Source organism: Rhinopithecus roxellana, chromosome 10 (genome assembly GCF_007565055.1).
Source record: "Rhinopithecus roxellana isolate Shanxi Qingling chromosome 10, ASM756505v1, whole genome shotgun sequence".
Lineage (NCBI taxonomy): Eukaryota > Metazoa > Chordata > Mammalia > Primates > Cercopithecidae > Rhinopithecus > Rhinopithecus roxellana.
Window position 1 is genome coordinate 7,553,672 of NC_044558.1, and position 14,155 is coordinate 7,567,826.

At 56.2% G+C, this 14,155-nt stretch overlaps 1 protein-coding gene across 1 annotated transcript in view; it reads left to right on the plus strand.

The window, feature by feature from the left end:
- The window catches only part of LOC115899956 (IQ motif and SEC7 domain-containing protein 3-like), a 40,214-nt gene extending 35,922 nt beyond the window's left edge, over positions 1-4,292 (plus strand). Inside the window, exon 11 of the mRNA XM_030938930.1 lies at positions 631-4,292. Within this exon, the coding sequence (XP_030794790.1) occupies positions 631-1,065 (435 nt within the window). The 3' untranslated portion in view covers positions 1,066-4,292. The remainder of the gene's footprint in view (positions 1-630) is intronic.
- Positions 4,293-14,155: the final 9,863 nt, after the last annotated feature.

A 14,155-nucleotide genomic window follows, 5' to 3' on the forward strand; every position in this document is an offset into this window, starting at 1 on the left:
GGCCCTGGCTGTTTGGGCTGCTCTCGAATGCAGGGTCATGGCCTTGGGAGTCTGGGAGGACAGGTAGGTCCACGTCACCCTCTGGCATTCTGCGGTTTAAGCCTCTATGATGTCAAGGGTACCAGTGATTCTTCCTCTACAACAAGGCTGGAGGGAACAGAGAGACATGAAAGGCTCAGAAATGCTTGGCTCTGTCCCTGGGTCTGCCCTCCTTTGCCTCAACACACTCCTGGGAGGTGGGGAGGAGCAAAGACTGTGGCCCCTGCTTTCAAGCTCAGAGTGTGGTGGAAAAGGAGTTGAGGAGTTTTTCCATGGCCTGGGGACACCCAGCAGCTCTGAACTCAGGCGGCAGAGGAATGCAGAGCCCATCCTACAGATGGAGAGACTGAGCCCGCAGAGCAACGCCGCTTACAGTCAGTGGCAGGACATGCCAGCCTCTCGACTCCTCTCTCTCTCCTGGGCAAAAGCCAGGGTCAGAACCCAGTCTTCTTGCGGGTAGAGAGATGGAGAGAGGGTCACAGTGAGGGCTGAGAGTGGGAGGGAGGCCGGGGGAGGCTCAGGGCAGCCTGTCCTCACAGCTGGGAATTAGTCTTGTAACATTTCATGCTTCTCTGGCTGTTTCTAAACTAGGTGTCAATTCACAACAGGCTTCAAACGTCCCAGCACAACTCCGGGCTGGGGGCCGAGAGGGGAGCACCGGTGCCGCCACCAGACCTGCCGCCTAGCCCCCTGAGACAGCAGCCCCCGCCACTGCCGCCGCCGCCACCCACACCCCCGGGCACCCTGGTGCAGTGCCAGCAAATTGTCAAGGTCATTGTCCTGGACAAGCCCTGCCTGGCCCGCATGGAGCCCCTGCTGAGCCAGGCTCTCTCCTGCTACACCTCGTCCTCCTCTGACTCCTGCGGCTCCACACCCCTGGGCGGCCCTGGCTCTCCGGTCAAGGTCATCCACCAGCCTCCGCTGCCCCCGCCCCCACCCCCCTACAACCACCCTCACCAGTTCTGTCCACCAGGCTCCCTGCTGCACCGGCGCCGCTACTCCAGTGGCTCAAGGAGCCTGGTGTAGACTCTGCCACACTCCCCTGCTGCCCCGGGGAGGGCTGGCCACTGGGGGGCCTGGGCTGCCCCTCTGCTGCTCCCCACACCCTGGCACGATGCGTTCCTGGTCACTGATCACCATCATTTTGGGAAGAGAATCCCAATCCTGGCACCTGGGTTTGCCTCATCCAACCATCCTTCCCTTTCTCAGCTGCACCCCGACTCCAGTTCTGAGACACACCTCACTCTCCTGGGGCCCTACACAGCCTCTTTCCCTGGCCACCACTTTCCCCCACTGGACCATGGACTGAAGAAAACTGGAGCTGAGGGTCTAACTAGCTTGCAGGCTTTGAGTCTGCTAGTGCCTGAGGGCCTCGGGCCATGGGGCAGCAGCATGAGGCTGGGCCAGCCGGCAGTGGAGCACTAGACAGAAGGCGGCTGGCTCGCAGCCCAGAACTAGTGCCTCTGTGGCTGTGCCGAGGGGAGGAGGGTTGGTCCCACTCCCTGGAGGGACAGGTGGGAGAAGTGAGGAGGGGGGCTTTTTCTGCTGCCCCCACCCCCAAGCCTGGCACTCTCAGGAAGCTACTCCTTGGTCCCCAGGGACGTTGGCTGTCCTGACCATGTCCTTCCCCCTCCTCCCAGGGCCTCTGCTTCCTCAGGAGCTGCCCAGACTCCAGAAAAGCTTGGAGAAAGGGAGGCGGGAAGAAGAGCACTTTAGCTCTCTGCGGGTCAGTTCAACAGGGCCATGGGATTTTGAGGTCATGGATCTGCAAAATGCACCTTTTTAAAGAGTTTCTTAGTTCTCCAGCCCCAGCTAATACCCAGCCAGTGTCGTGTGCGCATAGGCATGTGCACATAAACATGCATGAGAACCAGGCCGTTCCTTCCGTTGTGCAAGCAGAAGTGGAGACGGGGCAGTGATCTGCCCAGCAGAGATGGGGCTCGGCCGGAGGCAGGGCTCCCTCCTGAGTCTGTGGCCTCCAGGAGGGACTTGGGTGCAGAGCTAAGCAAGAAAAACGGGCTCCAGAGACATATGCATTTCCCCTGCATCCCTCAGCCTTTAAATGTTTCCCCCTCCTAGAAGGTTCTAGACCTCCCCTTCCAGCAGGGGTGCCCAAGAGTCCCTGGACCCTCAAAATTGCAAAGGAGGCCCAAGCACGGCTCACTGACCTCCCAGGGCCCAGCAAGATGGGATAGCCAGCCTTAGGTGGCCCCACGAGCTCAAGCCTGGGGAAGGGCCCCTCCCCAGCCAGATGAGAGGCAGCCACCCCAGAGACAACAGGAGCCGTACCATGGCCTGCCCAGTCAGGCCCTATCAGGATGTGTCTGTACCAAGCCTGGCCAGGCTCCAGTTCTGTGCCAGCAGCTCATTGCTGTCCTGTGTGTAGGTCCCCCCCACACTTGGAGCCTGTGGTTAAGGCCTCCTGAGAGAGGAAGTGAACATGAGTCAAGTGTGACATGGACTTGAATCTCCCCACCCTTCCCCTGCCCTGCCCCACCTGCAGTAGCCAGGCCAGGTAGGAAGCAAAGATCATTCCCGGCTCTCAGAGGTTCCAGATGACCTAGTTTCATTTTGTGTGTGTGCGTATGTGTGTGTGTGGTCACTCAGACGTCACTGTGATATCACCCAGTGAGTCTATTTCTGGCCCTGTCTTTGTCGGCCCAGTTTCCGTAACTTGCAGCCAATTTGCCCTCTCCCCTGTGGCTGCCAGCCCGTCTGCCCCTCCGTGTCCTTGCTGCCCTGGCCCTCCTGTTTTCTGTAACAGAGATGCTCCAGTCATTGCATTTCAGAGTGGAGCAGACAACAGATGGGGTGCACAAATTCAGACACCTCTGATGCCCTTAGCCAAGGCAGGGATCGCCCTTAAAGTGAAGGCCTGGACAGAAGGTGTCAGGGACTTGGGAGGAGGTGGAGTTGTGGGGATGGGAGTGGAGGAATCTTAAAATGAGGGAAGCTGAAAATAGAATGAAAACGATGACTAAGAGGCAGGAGTGCTAGGTATGGGGGAATAGGAACTATGAACTAAATATACTTGGGGGTGGGGGCCGGGGACACTGTCCCAGACAGCCCTGGCATGACAGGCAGGACCCTGCCCCCTGCTCACATAGCTCTTCAAGCTTACAAAGTACCCTCTCCCCTGTTGAGGGGCACAGCAACCCCAGGCCCTCCCTCCCACCTCAGCTGAAGCCCAGATCTTCCAAATTGGAACCAGCAAAAGTCTTAGGGCTGGCGCGCATGTGGACCTCCATCTGAGAACCTGGACTCTCAGGCACCTCGGGGTCCCTGCCCCAGGGCAGAGGCCCACCCCTTGGGTCGGTGCAGAGGCTACCCTGGGCCCCACTGGCAGCACAGGGAGTCTGCAGAAAGCAGCCCGGCCTGGGGTCAGCATCCCATGGAGCCAGTCCGGAGCTGGGAGGGGCACTCAAACCCTGAGGGCCTGGGGCAGGACACAGCTGCCCTCCTCACTGTCAGGGGAAGCGAGTGCCCAACATCTGCAACCCTTCCCTGCTCAGTCCCCAGGCCAAGGTTGGGCCTCCTTGCCGTCCCCAGAACTTAGACCTCGGGGACCTGGGAAAAGCCGCCTGCTCCCTCCCGATGGCAGCAGACAGGGCAGGGCCTCCAGCCCCGCAGAGGACCAGTGGGGGGCGCTCTTAGGCCTTCCTGCTCTCCCAAGGTTGTGGGGACAGTAGAGTGCTGACTGAGCCCCAGACTCAATCACCCAAAGATGGCCCCACTCTGTCCACCCCAGACCTTTGGGAGATCTGAGTCCCTCTCCTGATTTGATCCATTTGGCCCCAACTCCGGAGTCTGGAATGGGAGATGAAACTAGTTTTCCACCCACTTTTGGGGAAATCCCACTCCTAGATCTCTGGCAAGCCCTGCCGGCAGCTTGTCCTGGAAGCCTGCCTGTCTCCACAGGTGTCTTGTTCCAGCACACACTGATGAGCCCTGCGTCTTCGAGCCCCTACGCCACTGGTCCCCACGGCCCGCCAGGAGTCTCTTTGTACCCACTAGGCTTCCCTGATGACCATCTGTCTGTCCGTCCCTGTGTCTGCTGTACATACCTCCTGCTGTACCTACCCTCTCCCCACACACCCGTCACCCATGAGAGAGAAACCTCTCTAGGGAAAGGCAGGGTGGCTGCACCCAGCAACTAATCCAAATGGCAAATATTTTGTAACAAAATAGCCCAGAGGTATTTTATCTGTTCAATTCATAGAGTTTTAGAGATTATATTGAAAGATGTCACTTGAGCAAACTGTGTCGGTGCAGCTTCTTTCGCTCTCCCAGCAGAGAGGGTCCGCCTTCAATCAGAGCATCTCTTCGGTGAGGATTTGAGAAGGACACTGGTGCCCTCAGCCTCTCAGGCTGCTCTCCCCTGGCCACAGCAGCACTATTCCTTTACCCCAGGATAATGCACTCAGGTCCCATGGTTAGGAACCCCTGTCTTCAATAAAGGAGACTTGGGTGTGGGAAGATAAGGTAAGTCTTCCGATGGGTGGGCACTGGCAGAGCTGGGGACAGGGCTAGGAAACTGACCACCGTGTGTGTGGGCCTGACCCCGCTAACATACGCATACACGCCCTCACTCCCCCTCCCTGACCACACACACACACACAGCTTCCAGCCAGTCCAGAAAGCAGGCTACAGTGGAGACCAAAGGCAGCTTTGGAGGGAGGAGGCCCCACGGCAGTCAGTACACCCGGGACCACCTCTGGCCTGCTTGGCTCTCTGCAATGAAGAGTGAGGGTTTATCAGGGTGCGGGGGAGGCCATCCCACTGGCCATGCCGGACATCAGCTCCCAAAGCCTGACTTCAGTGGCAGGGTCTGGTTTGTCCAGCCCCTGGGTCCAGTCTTCCTGAAATGCAGGAGCAATGGGGCCCAGGAAAGGACTGGAGGAAGATTGTTGGGGATGGTGCACAAAGCCGCAGAGAGCAATTCAGCAAACATCTGCTGAACCCCACAGTGTGCCAGGTCCCCCACTGGGAGCCAGAAGGGATGCCAAGGTTCTGGGAAGGATACGGACATGACAGTAACCAAGTGGCTGTGAGGAAGCAGGGAAGGCTGGAATGAGGACTGGGAGAGGGGCAGGGGCCCAGCCAGGTGTTCACAGCCAGGTGCAATGCTCAGCTCAGCTCCATGGGGCTTGAGATGGGGTGGTTCTCCTGGTTGGGGAGAGAGGAGAGAGCCTTCCAGCAACACTGAGTCGTCAGAGTAGAGCCATTGGCTCCCCCGGGACACCCGAGGGCACCCAGCTCTCCTGGTGACCAGAGTTCTGAACACCTAGAAATCCCAACAGCTTCAGGACCTTCCCCAGGCTGGCTCCTGTCGTTCCCAGCTAAAGGGAAAGGAAGCTTGACCTCACCCTCTTCCCAGGAAATGGGAAATTCCAGAATAAGCTGGAAGCCAGCTATGACCTGTCCCATCCTGGGAAATCTCTGACCTGCGAAGCTGAGGACTGACCCCTTGAGAGCACTCTGCGGGGAACCAGCTCAGCCCAGGCCTGGGAGAGAGCCAAGGGCCAAGACGGCCCTGCTGCTATCTGTGCCGGATGCAGGCCTATGGCACCGTTCTCCAAATCTCGGGCCCCTCAGGTCATCTAGGATGAATACTTGTCCCTCCAGCGAGAGGAAGACCATCCTGTTCTGACAGAGCCCGTCTGGTGGTCCAGGCCCCTCTGTGCCCATCTGTCATAGGGATGGAGAGCTACGGTCCATGCATCTCCCTCCATAATGACCCTCTGCAGATGGGAGAATGTCAGACTCATCAGTCACTGACTTAGAATGCTCCTAGTAAGGGGTCCCAGGATGTACTGGTTTCTGGCTGAGAGCAGTGGCCCAGAGCTCGTGCTGGAAATCAGGATGGACTGAACGGTAAGTTTGTGACCACCTGCTGAGCACTGTTCTAGGTGCTGGGGGCTATGCAGTGAAGGGGACAGGGAAGGTTCACACTGGCGGGTGCCATCAACAAGAAATGGAACAGCTGCCTTCACATAGAGGATGGTGACCCAACTGGGGTGATGGGGAGAGCCTGTTTTAGGGTGAATATTCAAGGAAGGCTCTCCAAGGAGGAGAATTCAACAAGGTCAAGGTCCGGTCTGAGGTGAACAGTTCAGAGACCATCACTTCAGGTCAAATGACCACATATTTATGAGGCAGAAACCAAGACAATTTGTCAAAAAATGGTTTCCTGATATATGCATTTACTTACATGAAAAAATCTTATGAAAGTGTAAACATGAATTTCAAAACATCTTTACTGAGGAAAGCAAAATTGGTCTTCTAGCAAATCCAGGGCAGACGGTCACCACAGTCACAGGCCAGGAGAGGAAGTGCTTGAGAGTGGGCAGTCAGGCGTTCCAGCCGGGCAAGGATGAGGCCGGGGATGGGACAGAGCTAAGGCCACGTGGGCAGCTGCCACTGCAGGAAGACCAGGCCACCAAAGTAGACCACAGAAAGCACACACCAGCAACAGTGAAGTCAAGCTAGCCTGAGCCGAGGCAGCTGCTGCCCAGAGCAAGCACGTGCTTGTGTGACCCTGCGTGTGGATGGGGAGAGCAGCACACTCCAGGTCAAGGCAGCCTGCAGGCAGCCTGCTGTCCACCTCCTCCTCTGTCGCCTCAAACCAAGAGGCTCAGGTTTGCCATTTTTAAATTTTTCCTGTATTTATGTTTCAAAGAAGGGGCCTTGGTCTGTCGCCCAGGCTGGAGTGCACTGGTATGATCACAGCTCACTGCAGCCTGCAACTCCTGGGCTGAAAGGACCCCGCCACCTCAGCTTCCCAAGTAGCCCAGACAACAGGTGCATGCCACCATGCCCTGCTGATTTTTACATTACTATTATTATTATTTTTGTAGAGATGGGGGTCTCTCTCCAGCCTAGCCAACATGGTGAAACCCCATCTCTACTAAAAATACAAAAATTAGCCAGGCGTGATGGCGTGCGCCGATAATCACAGCTACTCAGGAGGCTGAGGCACGAGAATCACTTGAATCCGGGAGGCGAAGGTTGCAGTGAACTGAAATCATGCCACTGCACTCCAGCCTGGGCGACAGAGCAAGACTCTGTCTCAAAAAATGAAATAAAATAAAAAAATAAAGATGGGATCTCTCTCTATATTGCCCAGGTTAGTCTTGAACTCCTGGGCTCAAGGGATCCTGTCACCTCTGCCTCCTGAGTAAACTGAGACTACAGGTGTGCGCCACTATGCCTGGCTAATTTTTGTATGTTTTTGTAGAGACAGAGTCTCACTATGTTGCCCAGGCTGGTCTCGAACTCCTGGCCTCAAGGGATCCACCCACCTCGGCCTAGGCTTGCCATTCTTAAATAATGGAATGGACTCCATGGCCTATTGCCCAGCAGTCCCAGGGAGTCCAGGGGCTAACAGCCTTTCACATCTCAGCGTGAACCCCACAGAATTGAAGAGAGATTGATTTCTCCTTCAAGGGGCTGACACTACATGGCTATGGCCCTTGGCACGCCTCCTCCCACCCCAGCTCTGACAGATGCGGCCAACTGATCATTGCTTTCTGGGAGTCACCGTCAATCCCATGTGCTGACTCCGGGCTGAAATGAACTTGCCAGCCGCCCCGTGGTGTCCTCATGGAGACACCTGCAAGGAAGGCATGTGACGGGCGGCGGCTTAGAGCAGGGGCAGCAGGTTGGAGGTGAGGCCCTCCTAGTGCCACTGCTCTCAGGTCACTCATGGACAGCAAGCAGCTCTGGGGGTGCTGGCTTTGGCTTCTGAGCTCTGCCCCTCAGGGACTCAGGGCTGCTTCCTGCCAGGACTCCTCACTACTCAGCAACCCGTCAACTACCCTGTGCCCCGGGTCCCCTCACTCGCCTTCCTCAGGGTGAGCCACATGGCCACCAGGGTCCCAGACGAAGGTCTGAAGATGCCCAGGCAAGAAGGACGCTCCGTCCAGGGCAGAGCCTTTGGAGCAAAAGCAGACCCTGTGGAGGGCAGGGGAGGCGCTCCTTCCGGGAGAACATGAGGCCCAGCCAGAGCCAGTGGCCTGGAGCCACAGGCTGAGTTCTGATCTCCTCCCCTTCCCTTCCCAGGACAGCAGCCAGGCCCCAAGACAGACCCAAGCCCAGGTCAGAGTCAGGGAGGTTAACTGAGGGCACAGGAATGAGGGGTGCAGAGGGGACAGGTCCAGAAGTGGTTCTGCCAGAATTCCCTTCTGGAGGGGCTGGAGGAGAGGGAGCTGGAGCGCAGCGGGTGGGTGGATGGGAGCACTCTCCTCCCCTGCGCCCTCCCTCCCATGCCCCTGCAGGTCTGTGTGGGTTCCCTCCCTGGGGAACCAGGCTGCCTAACCCACCAGCTGGCCCCTAGCACCTCAGCGCTTCCTGCTCCCATGACCCTAAGGATTAAGTGACCTCAAGCCTGGCTCTGGGAAAACTGTGGGAACCCGCCGCTGGGAAGATGACCTGGCTGTTACTCCCACGTTTCCAACTGCCTAGACAGACCTGCCTTGCCCTCCTTTCCTCGAGAAACCCTAATCCCCTTTCCTTCTGAGACATCTGGGCTAGGCACCAACCTCCCTCCCTGAGCCCTCAGAGGGAACGGAACGCAAGGGAGTCACAGAGCCCTCAGTGCCAGGCCTGCAGGCTGAGTCACAGGCCAGTCATCCTTCTATGGCTAACAGGACCACTTCACTTAAGAGGTTCAAAAAGAAGAACAGAATAAGCCCAAAGGAAAGACATCATAAAGGCAAAAGCAGAAGTAATAAAATAGAAAATAGATATACAATAGAAAATATTAACAAAACCAAAAGTTAGTTCTAAGAAATGACTAATAAAGTTGATATGAATGCTGCAGAGATTTTCAAAATAAAATACTTCAACTATAAACCTATGGCAATAATTTTGAAACCCTCCACAAGATGAACGCTGTCCTAGAAAAATATCTTACCAAATCTTAGTCAAGAACAAACAGAAAATTTGGGATGTATAACTGTTAAGTTAAAGTGGAATAGCTAATTACAAGCCTTAGGGCCAGGAATCTCAGCACTTCGGGAGGCCAAGGCAGGAGGATCACTTGAAGCCAGGAGTTCAAGACCAGCCTGGGCAACATAGTGAGACACCCTCTATACACAGATTTTAAAAACAAGCCAGGCATGGTGGCATGCAACTGTAGTCCCAGCTACTCAAAGGCTGAGGTGGGAAGATCACTTGAGCCCAGGAGGTTGAGGCTGCAGTGAACCACGACTGCACCACTGAACTCCAACCTGGGCAACAGAGCGAGACCCTGTTTCAAAAAAAAAAGAGAGGGCCAGGTATGGTGGCTCAAGCCTGTAATCCCAGCACTTTGGGAGGCGGAGGTGGGCAGATCACTTGAGTTCAGGGGTTCAAGACCAGCCTGAGCAACATCGTGAACCCTCGTCTCTACCAAAAATACAAAAAATTAACGTCACTCCAGCCTGGGTGACAGAGTGAGACTCTGTCTCAAAAAAAATAAAAAAGGCCGGGCGCAGTGGCTCAAGCCTGTAATCCCAGCACTTTGGGAGGCCGAGATGGGCGGATCGCGAGGTCAGGAGATCGAGACCATCCTGGCTAACACGGTGAAACCCCGTCTCTACTAAAAAGTACAAAAAACTAGCCGGGCGAGGTGGTGGGCGCCTGTAGTCCCAGCTACTCGGGAGGCTGAGGCAGGAGAATGGCGTAAACCCGGGAGGCGGAGCTTGCAGTGAGCTGAGATCCAGCCACTGCACTCCAGCCTGGGCGACAGAGTGAAAACTCCGTCTCAAAAAATAAAAAAGAAAAAAGAAGGAATGTCTGTTCACCACCGCCCACCCCCCACCCCCAAGAAAAATCACACACACAACACCAGGCCAGACGATTTTACAAAATCTACTACACTTCAGGGAACAGATAATTCCAATAGCCTATTAACTCTTTCAGAAAAGAGAAAGAGAAAGAACATCTCCAAACTCCTTTTCATGAGCCTAGTGTAATCTTACAAACAAAAACTAAAGCAGACAAGGACGACATGAGAGAAGACTACCAGCCAATCTTGCTATGGGCATAAATTCAGAAATTCTAAACACTTTATTAGCAAACCGAGCCCAGTATTGAATAACAAAAAAAGATATGCCATAACCAAGTAGGGTTTGCCCCAAGAATGAAAAGATGATTAAATACTAGAAAAATATAATACTGAGTTACAGTAACAAATTAAAGGAGAAAAACAATATGATCATCTCAATAGATGAAGAAAAAGCAATCCATAAAATTCAACCCTTACTATTGATTTGAAAAAAACCTATAGAACTTGGAATGGAGGAAAACCTCATAGCCTAAGTAAATGGTATCTATCAAAAGTCATCAGCCGGCCAGGCATGGTGGCCCACACCTGTAATCCCAGCACTTTGGGAGGCTGATGTGAGTGGATCACTTGAGGTCAGGAGCCTGAGACCAGTCTGGCCAACGTGGTGAAATCCCGTCTCTACTAAAAACACAAAAATTAGCCAGGCATGGTGGCTTATGCCTGTCATCCTGCTACTGGGGAGGCTGAGGCAGAAGAATCGCTTGAACCCGGGAGGCAGAGTTTGTAGTGAGCTGAGATCAAGCCGCTGCGCTTCAGCCTGGGCGACAGAATGAAACTGTGTCTCAAAAAAAAAAAAAAAAAAAAAAAAAAAAAAGCAGCCGTCATACTAACGAAATGTTAGGATTCCTGTCAAAACCAGGAAGGAAGCAAGGATGCCTGCTGCCACCACTTCTAGTTACCAAATGAAGGAGACAAGAAAAAGAAAAAGAATCATGATCGGAGAAATAAAACTGTCATTATTTCCAGACAGTCTGATTGTCTGTGTAAAACACCCTAGAGAACCAAGAGGAAAAAAACTATTACGATTAACCCAGAGGAAAAGGCTGAGGCTGGACAGGGAGCCCAGGTCTCCGGACAGCTGGCCGGATACGGCGGGTCCCCACGCCTCACCCGCCATCATGGCTGCTCTCTGTCCTGCTCCCCCGGGAACCCCTCTCAATGACAGACCCAACTTCCAGCTGCACTTGTTGAGGACCCACTCTAGCTACCTTTGCTTGCTCCCTGTGCCGGGGGTCTTAGTGAGATGGTGACTGAGTCCTGCTTGGGGAGAGGATTTGCCCACTTCGAGTCCTGCATGCTGAGGTGCAGCGTCAGAGTTCTGGCCTCGGGGCCAGGGCCTTTTGGATGTGACAGCCACCCTTTGTGTGTTAGTGAGATGTGCTTGGGCAGAAAAAGCCTCAGAATGTGACTGCACCAGAAGTTTCCGCTAGACTCTTGTTATAGCCATGGGTTGGGCACTGACCCTGTGGAGGAACACGGGCCTGCAAGGGCTCAGCCTTGGCAGGCAGCAAGCTCCCCTCTCTGTGGCATCATCTGGCAACTTGTGCTCGCCTCCCCAATCAGTTACTTCCCAGTCACAGGCCAGCAGGCTCCTCAGACCTGACAGGCGATCTGCCCTGCTGTGGCCAGACTGGAAGCAGAGGGCACTGGAATGCAGGTCGCTAGGGCCCAGGGCACTGACCCACCTCAACCCTGTGCCACCTGCCAGGCTTGGCTCTCATCTCTCCCCATCCTCTCTGGCAAACACATCCTCCCATGGCCACTGCATCAATGGGTGGTTAACAAGCTTCTCATCCCTGTCAGATCCAATCAGCCCTTGTTGCTTCCCTGAGCGGCAGAACCCGCAGGGAAGCTGTGTGGGCTGGGTTGCCAGGAAGCTGGGCATGCGAGCACGGAGGTGGCAGGGACAGAGACAGCCAGTCTTCACCTCCTCATGGCAAGGAGAGGGTAAGCCCAGGGTCAGGGGAGAGGTCTGGAGGGGTCAAAAGAGGTGAGGCTGTGGGAGAGAGGCAGGCGCTCCGGCAGAAGAGAACCGGGGGGCTGAGGGATGCCTCTGATGAGGGGCCACGCCTGACCCTCAAAGAGGGTGACTCTTGCGCTCTGGGAAGTGGCCGCAACAGCACCCACAGGCCAGAGTGCACGCTGAAGCTTGACTGTCCAGGGGCACACTCAACCCAAGAGAGAGCCCACATGGGAGGAGCCGAGACCGTCCACCAGCAGCTACCAGCCGCTACCAGCCGCTGTCAGCCAGGCGAAGGAACTGCGAGCAACTGGACCCAAGGATGGGTATAAGTTACCTACTGCTATGTAAAAAACCCACCCCAAAACTTACGGCTTAAAACAACCATATGCATTTCTCACCTCCCACTGGGGTCAGGCATTCGGGGCCCACTTGGCTGGGCATTGCTGGGTCAGGCCCTCTGCCTATCTCAGCCAGGGCCGCTGCCACTAGAAACCTTGGCCAGCTGGGAGGATACACTTCCAGGCAGTGTCTTCGCCTTGCAACAAGCTGCTGCTGTTGACCGTTGGTGGGAGGCCTCGGTTCCACATGGGCCTCTCTACTGGGGACTTGGGTCAACTGTCCCCCAGACAGTTGAGCTTTGGTGTATCTCTGCCATGTGGGCGCTGCTGTGGCCTGCCACTTGAGATGCAGCTCTGAAATGAGAGGTAGCCACTACCCTTCTTCGGGAGAGAGTCCATGCGGGAGAGGGACTTGATCCAGGATTAATGAATAGCATCAAAGAGTGTGAGGTCCACACAGGAGCAGGCTGGAGCCTGTGGCCATCCTGCTACCACCCTTCTGAGGCACCAGGACTCCCGACCACTGCCCTCTGCTGTCCCTTCCATCGCACCCAAGGGCTCCTGTTCCCTCCCCTGCCCAAGGTTCTCCCTTCCTCCGCTAGGGCACAGGTTATGAATTCAAATGCCTGCAAAAGCGAATATGTGAAAAAGTCAGGTGTGACAGGCACTGGGGAGCCTGTGGCCAACTAGAGAGTGCCTGAGGGCTTATGCTGCAGAAATCAAGTTTTTCCTGCCATACTGGCCAAACAAATTGTAGCTGCCAGATTTGGCCTCTGTCCACCAGTCTGCAACTCAGACACCGTAGGAGATGAGATGAAAGCAAAGCCAGATCACGACCCCACAGCTGCCCCTGACGCACGCATGTCGTATGCACACCCACCCACACACACACAGGCACACACACACACACCTGTACCGGTGCTCTGGGCAGAGGAGAGCGAAACAGTTGCCCCTTGCCCAGGTTGTGGAGCCATTAGGCTGGATCCCTGTGAACCGCGAGGTTGGCCCAAAGTCCCTTTCCCGCACTCCCCTGTTCCCTCCGTCCACCACCATCCAGATCCCTTCGGACTCATCCAGAGAAGGGGAGCGATGGAGGGCGGAGCTGTGGACGCTCTGGGCCAGGGCAGAGAGCTTGCGGGACGGCGGTGCGCTGAAGCCGGGGTTCTGGGGCGGCCGAGAGGATGGCGAATGGGCGCAGGGCGAGGGAATCTGAGAGAGGGCGGTGTGGTCAGCGGAGAGCGAGGCTCGGGAGCCGGAGCCAAGGCGCGCCCACCGGGGTGCAGCGCCCACCGGGGTGCAGCGCCCACCGGGGTGCAGCGCCCACCGGGGTGCAGCGCCCACCGGGGTGCAGCACGACGGGCGCCGCGGCGTTTGCAGGCGGGGAGACGGCGGCGGGAAGTACCGGACGAGCTGAGGCGCGCGCCCGCGTGCTGGGGGCCCCGGGGAGGGCGGCGGGGACGGGCGCGGCTCCCCTCTGCCCCCGGGCGGCCGCAGACAGCGCTGCGCCGGCCCCGCTCTGGTTTTCCGCCAGACCAGGCCTCGTCACTGACAGCATCTGGCTGAAGCCGTTGCTCTCCATCTCTTTGCCCTGGGCCTCCTTGCCTCCCCACTAGCCGGTCCAGGGAGCGAGAGCACAGGTGCGCAGAGCAGTCCAGAGGGAAACGGAGGGGCGGTCAGAAGCTAAGAGTGCCTGAGATGGCACAGGGCTGTCGAGGACGGGACTCACCCCAGCCACACCTGATTTTTCCTGCAGCCACTGAGCGGGGGCTCCAGATGGCATCTATATACCACTCATCCCCCTCACCTGGGGGGCTTCCCTTGTCCCAGGAAACTGCCCTGAAATTCCCTCCCCAGCCCCAGTCCCTTTCCTCCCTTCCCTTCCGAACACAACAGCATTGAACTTGTCCAAACCCTGCCTTCCTCCTCCAGGAAGCCTTCCAGCCAGAGAAGAGGTATGTGGGATTTGGTAGGGGTGTGGGAAGAGGA